The sequence below is a fragment of the Bactrocera oleae genome, chromosome 4, assembly GCF_042242935.1.
Source record: "Bactrocera oleae isolate idBacOlea1 chromosome 4, idBacOlea1, whole genome shotgun sequence".
Classification (NCBI taxonomy): Eukaryota; Metazoa; Arthropoda; class Insecta; order Diptera; family Tephritidae; genus Bactrocera; species Bactrocera oleae.
Genome location: NC_091538.1, coordinates 71,641,390 through 71,657,109, shown reverse-complemented (window position 1 = coordinate 71,657,109; position 15,720 = coordinate 71,641,390). Strand labels below are relative to the sequence as shown.

Sequence of the window (15,720 nt, the reverse complement as noted above, 5' to 3'; positions counted from 1 at the left end):
CTTTTCAGTTGTGCATGCAGAGCATTACAAGTCAGCAAATCATTGTGAACACTAAAGTGTTTGTACATTGATGCACTGCTTTAATCCTGCCAAACATGCCACACTCATACACACACACAAAAACACTTGAACGCTTCCATGCACCGGATCTGTGCCACACACAACTGTATTGATGACATCATGATACGCTCATACATATTTATTTGGAAGCCATGCCACCAAATGTGATGCTTCAGCATGATTCAAACCGCACGGAGTTACACATAAAATCCATAAAAGTGAAAATAAAAAATGATTTATGTAGTTCAAGTGTTAGGCAGTCGGGTAGCCAACATGCCAGGCAAAATCACTGGTTGAGAATTGCTGCGCTCTGAGTGAAATTATGCCATTACTGATTGGCATTCGCTTATTCTTCAAGAAAAAAGGGCCACATACACATACATATTGAAGCCTATAAAAGTTCATTTCAATAAGGTTGAGGTTTCCAACTATGAAGAATAATTTCAAATATTTTCTACACAGGGTTGCAATCAATGCATTAAAAAATAATTGAATTAACATTCGATTTAATTCTTTTTTATGACTTTTTTTTTGTAATCCCAAATACGGAATTAAAAAAAAAAAATTTTAATTCCACATACCAAAAACCGGATTAAAAATTAAATTCCCAACTACCGAAAAATTTTAATCTAAAGCATTAAAAAAACGATTTTGTTTTAGAATTAACATTTTTTCCAATTCACTCAAATCAAAAAGTAATATTTTCAATTTTTAATCCAAACATTTTGGTTTAAAAAAAAAAAAACCAAATTTTTAATCCCAACAACGGTATTGAAAAATCAAAATCTAATTTTTGGTACCAAATTTTTTAACTAAAAATTTCGCAACCCTGGCAGAAGAATCTGCTGTTAGTTCAAAAGTTAGAATTTCATTTACAGGTGTGTGTATGAACTTTGGACCTCCAAAATATGAAGAAAGAGAAGACAACAGCTGAATGAGCTTCTACTATTTTATATGATTGTAGACCGAGACCGATCTGTGAACGCACAACTTGTACTGTCGATCTCTGGCAGCCTCTGAATTAGTACTATAAATATAGATATAGAATGTTTTTGAAGATAATTTCGGTATTTTAGTTATAAGAGACTTACTTGGATGTATTAATGTTTAGAATATCTTTCTTACTTAGACAGAGTAATTAAGTATATATTATTCTTAGGGTTTTCGCAATTTGTAGGAAGGTAGGTTAGTGCTTCGGATTTGAAAATGACAGATCTTTTTCAAAAATTGTATTGTAAGATATTTCGAAAGTAAGAATGACGTAAAGAATCATTTAACAACAAAATTGTAAAGCTAAACATCTCAGTTTGATTTCAGTTTCTTAATTATTGCTAAAAAATAACTCTTTGTTGAGTCTTCAAGCCGCCCACTCTCTCTTTCTACCTATAGATGTCAGTATAGTAATTCTCTTCGAAGATTACGTATTACAAGCGAGTGCTTCACTGCAAAATCACATGTAGAGGCACCACAATGACTTCTCGAGTGTTGAAATTCGAAATTTTAGAAAAGTTAAGCACTGCGCTACTTCCTGGTTACTTTTGGAGTGGTCAGTAAAGCAGAGCTTCTCGTCGATAGATTACTCCTGGATTCCTCTGCTAGTCATATTCACATTTGCTCTGCAAAATAGTCAGCCATTTAGCAAGTATGTTTGTGTGTGGGCGTGCTATATTTGAGGTATCCACTCAGATGCATTCAAATCGGGCATTGCTGCGACAGCTTTCGTGATGCTAGCAAGCGGATTGACACAGTTAAACTGCCGCACACGCACGCACTCACACACACACACTCACACATACATGCATTTGCAACCGCAGCAAGTAGTTGGCTGTGCTAAGTAAGTATAAATAAATAGTGAATGCGAACACGTAGGATTGCATATTTGTAAAAACCATAAAAACGAATTTTGTAAGAGATATAAGGACATCAGATAAGCAGCAGGAGCAGCAGCAAGTCCAAGAGGCGGTGTGGCGCTCAAATGCAAACTCAAACTAATGGACACCGAAGTAAATGAAAACTCGAAAAAAAAATTTAAAAAAAGCAGTGCTGTCACACAGCCGTGGAACGCCAAGCACACAACATGCAACCAACTGAGCTGCTTGTTGTTGCACACATTAAGCTTCAAATAAAATATAACGACTGGAAAATCATAAAAATAGACAAATAAAATAAATGCACTAAAAGGATATGCAATAAATATTATGTAACGGCGCGGAGTGGCAGTGGCACAACAGCAAAACAGCGTTGACGAGTGGGGCGCTCACGAAGGAGCAGCAACGCTGATAGCTGGCTCGTAGGTATTCATAGACGACGACAGGAATTATGTGCCCGCAAACATATGTATTTGTGTGCTATGCCTGTGTGGCATGTGTGCGCGCACTTGGCGCAGCTGTGGCAGCTTGATGACAAGAGATACGGGCGAGCAAGTCGTGATTGGACGCGACTGGCATTCCTAATTTCTAAGTGGCGCTCGATATGAAGCGAACAAGCAGCAATTTACCGACATGCTGCTACTGTTGTCATTGCTGTTGTTGTTGCTGCTGTTGTTGTCAACATTCAATGCAATGCGGATAAGGACAAGGCCGGGCGCAGACCGCGAAGACATCGCAGCACTGAATGCACCTGTGCTTGCACACACATATGCTGAAATGTACACAGTTATGCGCTGACAAGAAAAGCGCCAGATCAACAGACTAATGAAAAAGCCGAAAGGACGCTGGCAAAGCAGCTGCACTCAGCATTCCAACGCCTGCAAGGAGATGCCAAGGAAAAAGTGGCATTTCTTCACATATGCGCTGCCAGACTGCCGACATGAATGCCTGTGCGAATGTGTGCATGTGTGAGTAAGTGAGTTAGCTGCCTGACGGGGTGACTTATTTGACTGTCTGCTTGTCTCTGCAGGCATTTACTCAACACCGTTGCCAAGCAGCGGCGGCGGCGGCAGCAGCAAAAATCACGATTCCTAAGTAAGCCGTCCTTTGATATGCATTTGAGTTCCACAATGCTCAAATGCTTCCTCTTGCCGTTTCTTATTTGATACTTCGCGCTGACTGCCTGCCAACAAGGGACAAGTACATAACATAGGCAACAACGGCAAAAAGTGAGGCATAATTTATGTGTTACGCGAGACATGTCGGAGACGTTGATGATGACGACGCGTTGGCCGGAAGCGTCGGGCGCTGACATGGAGGCAATGCCGCGCTGCCGCCTTGACTGTCGCTCTCAGTTGGTTAGTAGTGGCAGCGAAATTTGTGGCACTGTTGTGAATAACAATGGCAGCGCAATTTTTCTCATGTAATTGCATACCTTTGTACATGAATACAAATCTACAAACACACATACACGCTTACATGAATGTTATTTACAAGACATTCGTAATTTAAGAATACGAAGCTCGAAATTGCAAACAATTTTAGAATGAAAAAATATACTAAATCCACCATGCTTGCTTACAATGACACAGTGCTGAGGTCATTCAACTAATAAAGTCGCGTTTCACCCTGTGATCAGAGTAATAACAGTTTTCCATTATGAATATTACTGTGCGACAGTTTTAATATTTTAAATTGTGCTTTTAGCGTTGCAAATAAATGACGATTTATGATTTAAAAAATGAGTAAACGTAAGCGTCAATATGTACATTCGTAGTTTTACAGGGTGAGTCAGAAAAAAAACATTGGAGAATTCTGACATTTGCTAACAATTTGAGTTGGTTAAATATTTTAGAGATGATGAAAAATCTTTCGTAAAAGTTTTCAAAGCTCTTGAGATGACTAGTTTCAGCAGAACGTTGCGCCACATCACACTATCAATGAAACTTTTCGATGTCTGCTACAACAATTACCAGGGTAACTAATGTTCAATAGAGGTGACATTTACAGGCCATCTAGAGTTCCAAATTTGAGACATAAAGGTGTCTATTTAATATATGTTGTATTCAAAAAAGAAAAACTGTTGATTTAGGTTGCACCGAAGCTATAATACACTTCACAAATACAAAAGATTCCTTACAAGAACATTGATCGTTCACTTTGTATAGCAGCTATAAGCTATAGAGACTCGATCTGAACAATTTTTTCGAAGATTACATTGTTGCCATAGAAAATAACTCATACCAAATTGCGTGAAGATATCTCGTCAAATGAAAAAGCTTTCCATATCAGCACTTTATTCTGATAGTTCAGTTGGCAGCTTTATGCTATAGTGTTCCGATATCGGCCGTTCCGAAAAATGATTATCTATTCAACTAAAGAATCAATTTGAAAAGCTGACTTAGAAATGTTTTGTAAGAATTCTGTAAGAACTGTACTTATCAGCAAATACTATTAGTGGTATTTTTAAAAAAAATATATAATATATATATATATGTATGTATATTTCTCAACTGAGAAATATTCGCCACTGTCAATATTTTTCTCAACTTTGTTACATTGGTCGAATTGTAACATACTTAAATGCGAAAGGTGGCAAGAAGGTTAGCACACAGATCAACGACTGCGATCAAAACAATATTTCTTTCAAAAAAATAAAGTTTAAATTTTTCTGCAATTGATAGCAGTTATATATGTTATATGTAAGATATATAAATACAGTATATATTTCATTTAATTTCAAAGCATTCCGCCATTCGTAGCAGCCAACTATGAGTCAGCCAAAAAAGTGCACAGGAAGTGTTGCTGATTGGATTTATTGCCGCGTTTTTAATTTATTTGCAATTCAGCATTTTATATAATACATATGTGCATATTAGGGTGCAGCGAAAAAAAATTGTTCCACAGCTTCTAGAACACTTATCACAAATTTTTTACGAAATAAAAATTTTAATTCGAAAATTTACTTTAGAACTGAGTTTAAAAATTTTCTTATTTTATAAGCTACAAATTTACCCTCAGGCTAAGCAAAAAAAAAATTTTTTTTTCGTTCCACCCTAGTGCATATATACATAGATTTATAGATATAGGCAGAATGCACTCATAAAAAATGTATTTGCCATCGATGCTCGCAAATATTTATTTGTTTGTAAATATTTATGCAATTGAACTTGACACCCTTTTTATGAGCTTTTTTAGACATAAGTAGCGTATACAATTTAACTTTGCGGAGAATGCAAAAAAAATCAATTAAATTCGCATTCAGCAATTTTCAGCATATACGAAAACGACAGCTTAGCCATTTCACTTCTAATTTAGGGCTTCCAATTTTGGAGTTGCCATCAATTGCTTGAACACTTTTGCCCAAATAAGGCTGTGTGGCTTCAAAAGCTGCCCACAGCCAATGTCGGACGCTTAGAGATAATTTGTAAACATTTAATTGTGATTTTATTTCTCTCTTTTTCACTTTCACTCAGCACTTGTTCGACGATGAAAACAGCATAAGAGATGTCGAGCAGCAATGAGTAAATAAATGCGTAAGGTAAGGCCAGAAAATACTGGTATGTTTAGTGCATATTAAAACTACCTATACATACAAACATATGTATATGAATATATAGTACCATTAATTCTTTGCGCAGACAGGGTTCGACTAGTTAGAAGTGTCCAGTATTGCCACGGTGACCTGATATTCCTCACATTTTTTTATGTTTGTAACATCTCGAAGGAAACGTCTGAGACTCTATAAAATGCATACCTTAATGGTCAGTGTGATCAGCTGCGTCGATTTAGCCATGTCCGTCGCGAACTAGTCTTTTAGTTTTTGAGATATAACTCTGAAATTTTGCACACATTCTTTTCTCCCCAAGAAACTGCTCGTTTGTTGGAATCGATATCGGAGCACTATTGCATATAGTTGTCGCACAAACTGAACAATCGGGATCCAGTTTTTTTTCTTTTGTATTAGTGAAGGGTATAAAGCTTCGGTGCAAGCGAAGTTTACGCTTTTTCTTGTTAACTATTCAATTTAATTCACTTGCATTAGAATTGAACTGCAATCTCCTTATAAATTAAATGGCATGACGAATTCAACAATTTCAAAATAAGAACTTGCATTATACCATAAAACTTGTAAAGGTTTTTTTTGAATATAAGTATGTCTGTATACAACAATTTTGTACAACATTCCACAATATTCAAAAAATTTGTATTAGTCAAAAGTTTCTCGCTTCACACCTTATCACAATGCTCTTTCTGACAGTTTACTGGGTGCCATAGACAATCACAAGATATAATCAGTTAAATGTTGGCATATGTATGTGTGTATGTATCCGACGACTGAGCGAAATTTTTATTTTTACAAGTGATAATTGCCTTTGTAGGCTTGACAATCTAAGCTCAGATCTCAAATGTCCGCTATAAACGCAACAAATAAATCACTTTTATTTTATTTTATTTTATTTGCCTCTTTTTTATCTTTAATATAATATTCATAAGCATTCATAAAACCACACAGGAGTTGTTCTGGTTTTCTAGTAGGCTTGTAGATGTAGGAAGAGAGAGCACGCAAGAGAGGTAGTGTTTATTTCGTTTAACTCATTTTTTTGTGGCATCATAATTCATTATTCATCAGCGGTAGCGGCGAGCGATTACACGTCACAGCTGATATATTTAACTGACACAAAGCAAAAAGAAACGAAGAACACCATATTAAAAGAGAAAACAAGAAAAAACATTAACTTGGGTTGCACCAAAGCTATAATACCCTTCACAAATACAAAGGCTCCTTACAAGAATTTGATTACGATTGTTCAGTTTGTATGGCAGCTAGATGCTATAGTCATCCGATCTAAACAATTGTTTTCGGAGATTACATTGTTGCCGTAGAAAATATCTCATGTCAAATTTTGTAAAGATATGACGTCAAAGAAAAAAGTTTCCTATAAAAGTATTTGATTCCGATTGTTCAGTTTGTATGGCAGCTAGATGCTATAGTGAGCCGATATCGGCCGTTCCGACAAACGAGCAGGACTAGTTTGTATAATATATATACAGACAGACGGACAGACAGACGGACCTGGCTAAATCAACTCAGCTGATCATGCTGATCATTTATGTATATCTTTTATAGCGTCTCCGACGTTTCCTTCTGGGTGTTAAAAACTTCGTGGCAGACTGAATATCCCCTGTTCAGGGTATAAATAATATGCTTTGTAGGGCAAGAACGAGGTGATGCGCACGAAATAAAAGTAAGAGTAAAATGTATACAGATAAGAAAAAGAAGAATGACAAACAGCAATATAAGTAATTATATTGGACAGTCATAGAAATATATCTTACATATATTCATATATGGTACATTAGGGTGAGCCAAAACCTAAACTAACGAATTCATGGGTTCGATTGAGCTTATATGGTATAAAGAGAAATAAAATATCCCTGCAAAAAAAATTTGTTTAGCTTACCACAAATTTTAATCAAAGCTTTTAAATGCACGAGTTTTACAATTGAAAGAATGCCACTCAAGTAGATTTTTAGGAAATTTTATTGTTCACAAGAATCCGCTATGTAAAACGGTTCAAAAATCATAGTATTTTAAATGAGAACATATTAACACGTAAATAACACTTTGAAATTAAGCAACATTTTTTTTTTGCAGGGATACTTTTTTCTCTGTATACAGGCTCATTTAGTGTTAAGATAGTTTTTGGTTCGCCATAATATACATATTGAAGTTATGTATACATGCTACATTACATAAATGTTCGCAACTGTGTATGAGTCACATTACTTTGCTAATAATCGGAATTTGAAACTCATATTGTGTTCTAGTAATATGCTTGAATGGAACTAAGCTGATGTAATATTGTTGGCAAGCGAAGCATGTTGTGTGCGCCTTATATTTTATATTAGTCTCGTATTTATACCATTTATATATGTATGTTGCATTACAGAGCTTTCTTAATTTAACGGTTGTTTCTAACACCCTAAAAGAACAGAAGTATATATATATAGGGTTGCACTCTAACATCAAAATAATCAGAGTCACAAGGCGTATTGATTGCCGAACACAAAGTGCTAGAACTCTCTACCCATTGAAACTGGATCATATATGGTAATGGAAGTTTCAACGTAGAATTTTTATCAAAGCTACTGATAGTGCGCTAACTTAAAAAAAACACACACACAAATAAAATATAAAAGTAAGTTAGGAGAATTATATTTAGACTTATACCGGCTCGCTAAAGAGGGAAAAGCGCTGAAAAGCGAAAAAGAAGAATCAGTAGCCGATGTATTACCGAATATAAAGAATATATGAAAACTTCTATATGTTATATGGTATACCATGTTTTATTGTACAAATGGTTTTAATTTCTAGAAATTTATTAGAAAGCTAAGTGAATGTGTTCCTAAACACTTCAGCCTGTATTCCGTGCAAGTTTAGTTTCTTGTGTATACCGCAATTACCTCCATTAGCACCGATAACTACAGTTTCCGGCCTATGACCAGAAATATTTTGACATATGATATGTATATTAATTTTTAACGCTTTCTTGTGCAGCTTATTGACGGTTTATTACACGAATAATGGTATTACAATATTCTTTGACTTTTTTGAAGTCACTACTTCTTCGAAATCATACTGATATGATCTAAGCTTTCTTCACCGAAAAACCAAAAACAAAAAATGCAACTACTGCGTCATCTGCGCGGGGTCTCGATTAATAATATACCATAACTAACTAAATTTAGATAAGTCAGCCTTAATTAAGGTTTAAGTCAAACATTTTGCACAATAAAAATACTATGACATTTAATATATGCGTCGTTGTGATAAACCAAACAATATCAATTTATCACTTTTGCATCATGTTGCATGATACTAAATATCTCTCTGCTCATTAACTTTTACCGTTATATTGTCAACAAGTTCTTTGCGCAATTGCAATAGAAATCGGCAAGCAAGTCAGAGCATTATCTTTCGTTATTTACTTGCAATCGCCAGTGAATGGGCTAAAACAAATACAATTACAATAAAATCCGACAAAAGCAACTAATAACGAATTAAGCAAACAGCATTGATGCAACTAGTTTACATACAAGTGTTGCATGTAGAAGACTTAGCAAAGCGGTCCACCAAAGACGACTTTGAGTTGTTGTTCGCCTTTTACTTCTAACGGCAACAAGTCCGCTTGCCCAACTACCGAACGAAGCCAACATAGTGGAAACCAGTGAGTAGCCGTCAATCACCTCTAAAATGGAAACAAAAACACAAAAATAGCAGAGCGTAGACAAAGATAACCAACATTGTTGCAAAAACGGCAGACAGCTTCTATCCCGCGCAATTCACTTTTGTTTTTCGCCCTTTTTGCGCTTGAGTTACACAAAAAGCGCCAATGTCCGAAGTGCGAAGATGCTTTCTGTGCAGATGTTTTCACAGCAAGGGCGAGTCGTAGCTGGCTGAGGGTGAGGCGTAAATAGGCCAAGCGCGTCAAATTAAATAAAAAATACCTGAGTGTTGTTGCTGTCGAGAAGTGGCCAACGATACTTGAGTGAGTTAAGCTGGCGCTTTGGCAGCATCACTCAAAGTAAACAAATTGGGCTTGAATGCTGGTGATTAGGCTGACTCGCAACGGTCAGTGGCTTTTAGAAAATGCAATTCATTTTGTGTTGCTCTTGATTCTCCGACACTGATGCTCCGAAATGTTGAGATAAGAAAAAAGGGGTCTGAATTAAATTGAGGTAAATTTCTTAAAAGAAAAGGTGTTTCAATGAATTATCTTGTTATCTAGCCCCTTGTTCGCGGAATTTGTAAAAGTTAACTGTTTTAAATTGTATATATATATATGTTTATGAGTTTTCGTTTATATTTTGAATAAGTGCACTTTTCTCAGAAAACCGCTCATTCCTTTTTTATAGTTTAGCTAATAAATTCCTCGAATATGAGGTGAAAATTCCAGACTTTATGTAGGTCGTAGCGGATTTAAATAAAAAGTATGTTTTTTTTTGTACATTTGAACATTGCCGACACAGCACTGAATCACTTAAAGGTGAAAGAGTCTACAAATCTACTTTAATATCATTATCGATTTCTTTTTGCTTGATTTTTCATCTGCCTTTGCAATAATATTAAATCTTTACCCACCTTGAGTCCATCTGCATTATCTTTTATAGAGACCACAAAACCCTAAATAAGGCGTTAAAATCATAGAAACCTATTTCAAAACGCACTGAGCCAATCAAATTTGTGGTATTCTTTCTTTGAATCAAGTACTTAATGGATAATGCGACAGTGCAAATACATATCTCGACAACTGCTCCCTGACGACTTCGACGGAAAATCACTACGTTATAAGTTTAACAGACCCATTAGGGCAGCTGATAGTATAAATATTGTCCAACTAGTCTCCACATGACTGTTTTTTAATTTCGTGTCTTGAATCTAAGTAGATGCGATTTGGATAGAATACGAGTACTTCTAGTAAACCTTTCACAGCACACATGTAATTTTCTTAAATTCTCTCTTCCATCGCATAGTAATTTGCTTCGCAATGAAATGAGCTTTTCAAGTACTTTACATTTTTTCTAAGAGAAAAAGCAACAGCCTGCTAATTGCCGGCATTTTTCTCCGTTTTCCACTTACACGCTTTTGCACAAATTTACGCTTTGCTGCATGCTTTAAGTTTAAGGCTTTTGTTGATTCTCAGCATTGCTCATTGTTATGGCCAAGGCTGTATGCTGACTTAGTTGGTTAAATAACCGAGACGCAGTCATGGTAGTTCACATGTGTGAAAATTTCAGAACATGTTGGTATACGAATCCATATGTGTTATTCTTAGATATAAAGCATGTGTATATAATTATTTTTTGTGTTGAATATACTTGTATCTATTTAAATTTCATTGAAGACAAGGTCAAAAATGTAAAAATGTGGTGTACTCGGAAATAAGCAGAGGACATAAAAAAGTATTTTAAGTCAGTATGAGACTCCCCAAAAACCCAAGTCCGCTACCTTATTATTGTCTATAATTGTAATTTCTTACATATTCTTATATAAGAAAATCTGAATATTTCTTGAGTTTCCTTGAAATTGTAAATGTTTTCAGGAAAACTTTCGAGTACGAAAATATTCTTCAAAAAGTTTTTAGTAACAGGCCGCCTTGACCGACGGATAAAAATCTGGGTCTGTTCAGGTTATGTAGACTCTACTGACGTGAGTCTGGCTTATAATAGACGCTCACATAGACCACCACAAATTTCCGTTTTCTGATATTGGGTGGCTTCTATAAGTGTAGGATTTCCAGGGAGATCGCCTTCAAACCAGCTGTCAAAGTGAACGCATGAATTTGACATTTATGTTAAATATACTCTGGATCAAAGAGATTCTCTACTAAAGTTCACTTTCTGTTTTGGTTTACATTCCGAAAGCTTTGCGTCCCTGCTGAAGGATTTCTTAGTTCGTTTTTAAAACTGAAGATGAAGGCTACGATATAGCCAATGATATATGAATTATAAAGGGTGATCCATTTCGTTCCAGTTCCCTACTTTAAAAAAAAAATTCAAAAAAATCGAATTTATTGGGGAATGTTTATTATCATTCGAAAGAACATTCTTTGACATTTATTTTTTGAAGATTATCTCTTTCAAATGTTGGACGCGTCTTTGTTTCAGATGGTCTATCCGTTGAGTGCAATTTTCGATGACTCGTTCGAGCATTTCGGCTGGTAACTGGTAAATGACACGCGTGATTTTTTGCTCCAAAATCTGAATCGAAGCGGGATTGTCCGCATAGAATTAAGACTTTACATATCACAAAGCAAAAGTCCCAGCAAAAAGTCGAACGGTGTGATATCATACGATCTTGGTGGCCAATCGACCGGCCCAAACGTGAAATTATCTGCTCACCGAAGTGTTCTCTAAATGGCACTAAATGCCATGTAATTTTAGAACCAATATGGCCCAAATATTGAACACTACATTCACTTTTCTGTTTTTTATTGAAGCTTATGTTGTTTCTATACATATGTAAATACAAAAAGCAGCGCTGCAACAATTTCCCGGCATATAATTGTGCCCCTTTCTGCTTCTGTATGCAAAAATAAAACCTAGCACGTTTCTTACTACAATTTAAAGAAGCATTAATAACAAATAATAAATATATACCTATATACTTGTATTACATTGACATACATATACATTAACATATATTATATTTAAGAATATATTTATACATGCCTTCGTGAGCAGCGCGCATGGTAGGAACTATCGGCGAGTCAGCTGTATTTGCTGTATTTTAAGACGGCAGCAAAATATCTGGCGCACACACACATACACACAACATATGCACATGCATTTGCAGCAAGAAAACTAACAAACCAGCAGCAGAAGTCAAAGAAGTTCGTTGCAGCATTTTAATACTTCTGCATAAGTATTCTTACAACTTCTGCGCTCTGGCACGGCTTTCACAGTTGATTGCACCGCATACTTAGGTTGCATTGTGACAAGAGTAACGGCAGTTAGCTGGGCGCTTGTTGCACCCCGGGTGCATGTGTTGTCTGGCATATTGTTGCGCGTTGAGGCCAACCACCCTTTAATTTCGTTTAATTTATGGCGCGAAGAAGTAAATGTCAGCGCAACTTGAGGAGCCGCCTAAAGGGATGTACATTTACTACTATAATACAGCATATACATATGTGTGTCTGTGGGAACATTATGGTATAGAAATGCATTTGAACCCGCGGCGGTTAGAGAACTTCATTTCGCTGTGTTCCTAACGTCATGTCAAGGCACACATATGAATAGCTGTATATATAAGTATGTATGTGTAGTATATTATGAGTAAGTGTGTTTTCGTGTCTGCGCTTAAGTGTGTGTGCAATTGCTTTTTACCTGGCGGACAACTTAAAATGCTACATTTAATTCCATACTGATAATTTTGGCCAACGCTTGCGAAGTGAACGTACCTACATATACAGGGTGTATAGGCAAGTGAGTTTTGTTGGCTGCGCTGGTTAATGCAATAGTGCTGTTCATGCTAGTGAATTTTTTTTGGAGAGCCACCTTAACCAACAGCCATCAATAACTCCTCGAACATTCAGTTCCAGTATCAGATGCTTTGAGTTCGGCTTTTAATGCCGTTTGGAACCCTACATTTTAATGTTAAACGAAGCGCGTATTCCAAAGAGATCTACGTTGCGTCACTGAGTAAGATAACTACATTGCTGACGTCACTGTATGCTATGCAAACATCTGTTTTACAAAAACAATGATTTTATGTTAGTACACCGCCATTCTCTCTCAGATAAACGCTAATTTGACAAACTTTAAAACTCATTTCAGTACATACGTGTATATGCTTTTTACGTCTGCCTATTAAGCAACATACTACTTCTTAATTTTATTCATAAACGATTTCTGCGCACACAAATTACACTCATAAACACAACTGCCATTACAAAACCAAAAACGTAGCTGCAATCGGCATTTAAACGAACTTGTGCCGCAACCAGCGGTGGCATGTAACTATAATGCAATACCGTGAATATACAATGGCTTTTCAGTGATGCCAAACTATCCGCTTGGTCGAAACATAGATTCATTAAATCATTCAAATATTCTAGACCGAAATTGAAGCAATAAAACATCGTTGGTTTCGATTGGATCTGTTTTTTTCTCGCGCATGTCAGCGTCATATTTTCATTGATATCAATCCAAGTGCAATTCTGTAAATCCGAATCGAAGAAGGTGATCAGGAAAGCAGTTTTTTGCTTTTCCAGGCTCATAATCTTATAAGGTGTGCCGACTGTTGTCAATTGATCTTTGTATTTGATTTTTATTTCCTTTGTTATAACCCCATTGCACAGATGTAGCCAAATTGACTTGAGCAGAGGCTCACAGCCTTCCCTCAGCTTTGCCGTATCGGTCACAGTGCACAGACAGCAGATAATAAGTAGAAAATTTGCGAAACTACTATTCATTTGACCGTTGAGTCTGCTGCTCACAACACAAAAATAAAAGAAAGAAAATAAAGTTTCACAACGTATGAAGGAAATGAAAAAATATTTCATGTTGGAGTTCGACTTTCGATAAGGGTATTCAATGATTTGCGTTAATAATTTGAAACTATGAAAATATGAGTATGAAAATCTAAATTTATAAAAAGAGTAATTTGTCCATAGAGAACAAGCTATTTCAGAAACTGAAACAGCTTAATGCTGTCCAATTTCACTTTCTAGATCCAATTTTGACGTGGATCGTTCTTTCCCGCATGTTTCATAAGGCTAGGGCCCCAGATGTCATTATTCGCTGAATATCTGAGTCTGGAGCTTTTGTTTGAAGGCACGGTGTTGAAGAAGAGAAACTAAAATAGTTTCTGTTTGGCGTGTATGAAATTTAGGACAAAAAAAAGTTAAACTCAAAGTCGACTGGGTTAAACATCTTATCTTTTATGGAGATCAAAAATAAAATAATATTAATATTTAATTTCAGAAACTTTGAACGAAGTGAATTGTGACACGTTCTCCATAATTGTTGTAACGACAATTAAACATCATGAATAACAACCACCCTGTATATTCATCAAAATTGCGTGCCATTAGACATATTAATATAATATTTTTATTTAAATCATAGGTTTATATATACACATATAACCATGTTTGTTTACATTATCCACACCAGAATAGCGGCGATTAAATAAAGTACCCATTTTGCTGCTATATCTAAAGGAACTTGACCCGCTTTAATCGGTGGTTTGTATGCATAATGTAGTGCTGCAAATAGCGGCGTTGTTGGTGATCGTGCCTTCAAATCAGCCGGGTCGTAGCATATTCGCATCAATTCATCTACATAAAACAGAAAAAATTCAAAACAATGAACCATAGATCGCTTTATCGTATAGTTCCCCTTATTTTCGCACGTGGCCACCGAATTCGTGTCGATATGAAGCGAGCTACAATTTCGAATATATGAATCATAAAAAGTCACCAACGCGCCCGTGTTCGTATTTTCGGAGATCATTACTTTGAAGGGCGTTCCAATGCTTGTCAACTGATCTTTGTATTTAAGTTTCATCTCGCTCGTTATAGTTCCGTGGCACACATCAACCCACTTTCCGGTTGTCAAAAGCCTACAGGTGTGATCAATCGTTTCACTCGCGCCCAAAGTCAGCACATTTAAGAAGATTATAATGTTTAATATGATTGTGTTTCTTTCTACCATTTCTTCCTACAATACATTTTGCTGCTTTTTACGATATTGAAAACAAATTTCTAAATGAAAAGCAATGACAAACTGATATGGCTGGGGTTACAAACTTTTATAAAGTTTTCGGTTAATTAAAAGGTTTTAAATTTTTCTATTTGGGTCGGATTGGAAACCAAGATAGTTGGCAACATGATTAAAACACTAGGTGAGCAGAAGCCTTCAACCTAATTTTCTACTAATGCAACGGTTGAGGTATATGAATACTTAGTTGGGATACTAGAGGAAACTTGAGATTTTGAAGATTTTTGCTATGGACCTGCCGCACGATGCTTCAAGAAGTGTCGGGTTGGGAAAAATTCACCTCGTGTATCCTCGATGCGGAGTGACTGTTGTAATCAATTGCCGTTTTGTGGCATATATCGTAAGTAGAAGGACTTTTTCGTAAGTTACTAGAATAGTGGTGCCATATGCTGACTGAATCATGATTTGGTAACGAAAAGTGTGGAACACAAAAACATGGACATGTAACTTTTGCTCTGTTGATCGCTGTTGCCAAAAGTAATTGTAATGTGATTCCATGGCTTCG

At 36.0% G+C, this 15,720-nt stretch overlaps 1 protein-coding gene and 1 non-coding gene across 2 annotated transcripts; both read right to left on the bottom strand.

Moving 5' to 3' along the window:
* Positions 1-13,262: 13,262 nt before the first annotated feature.
* LOC106621514 (uncharacterized) lies at positions 13,263-13,996 on the bottom strand. The gene has a single exon (XM_014240450.3). The coding sequence runs from the start codon at positions 13,994-13,996 to the stop codon at positions 13,331-13,333; it is 666 nt and encodes a 221-aa protein (XP_014095925.2). The 3' UTR covers positions 13,263-13,330.
* A 527-nt stretch (positions 13,997-14,523) lies between these two features.
* Positions 14,524-15,260, bottom strand: LOC106621374 (uncharacterized; the record flags this gene model as incomplete). The annotated part of the gene is made up of 1 exon (XR_011396075.1): positions 14,524-15,260. It is a non-coding gene; the product is annotated as an uncharacterized protein (transcript).
* Positions 15,261-15,720: the final 460 nt, after the last annotated feature.

Excerpts from the sequence above, each read along its gene's own strand:
- LOC106621514 (XM_014240450.3), bottom strand. The coding sequence starts at position 13,996 with ATGAAATATTTTTTCATTTCCTTCATACGTTGTGAAACTTTATTTTCT.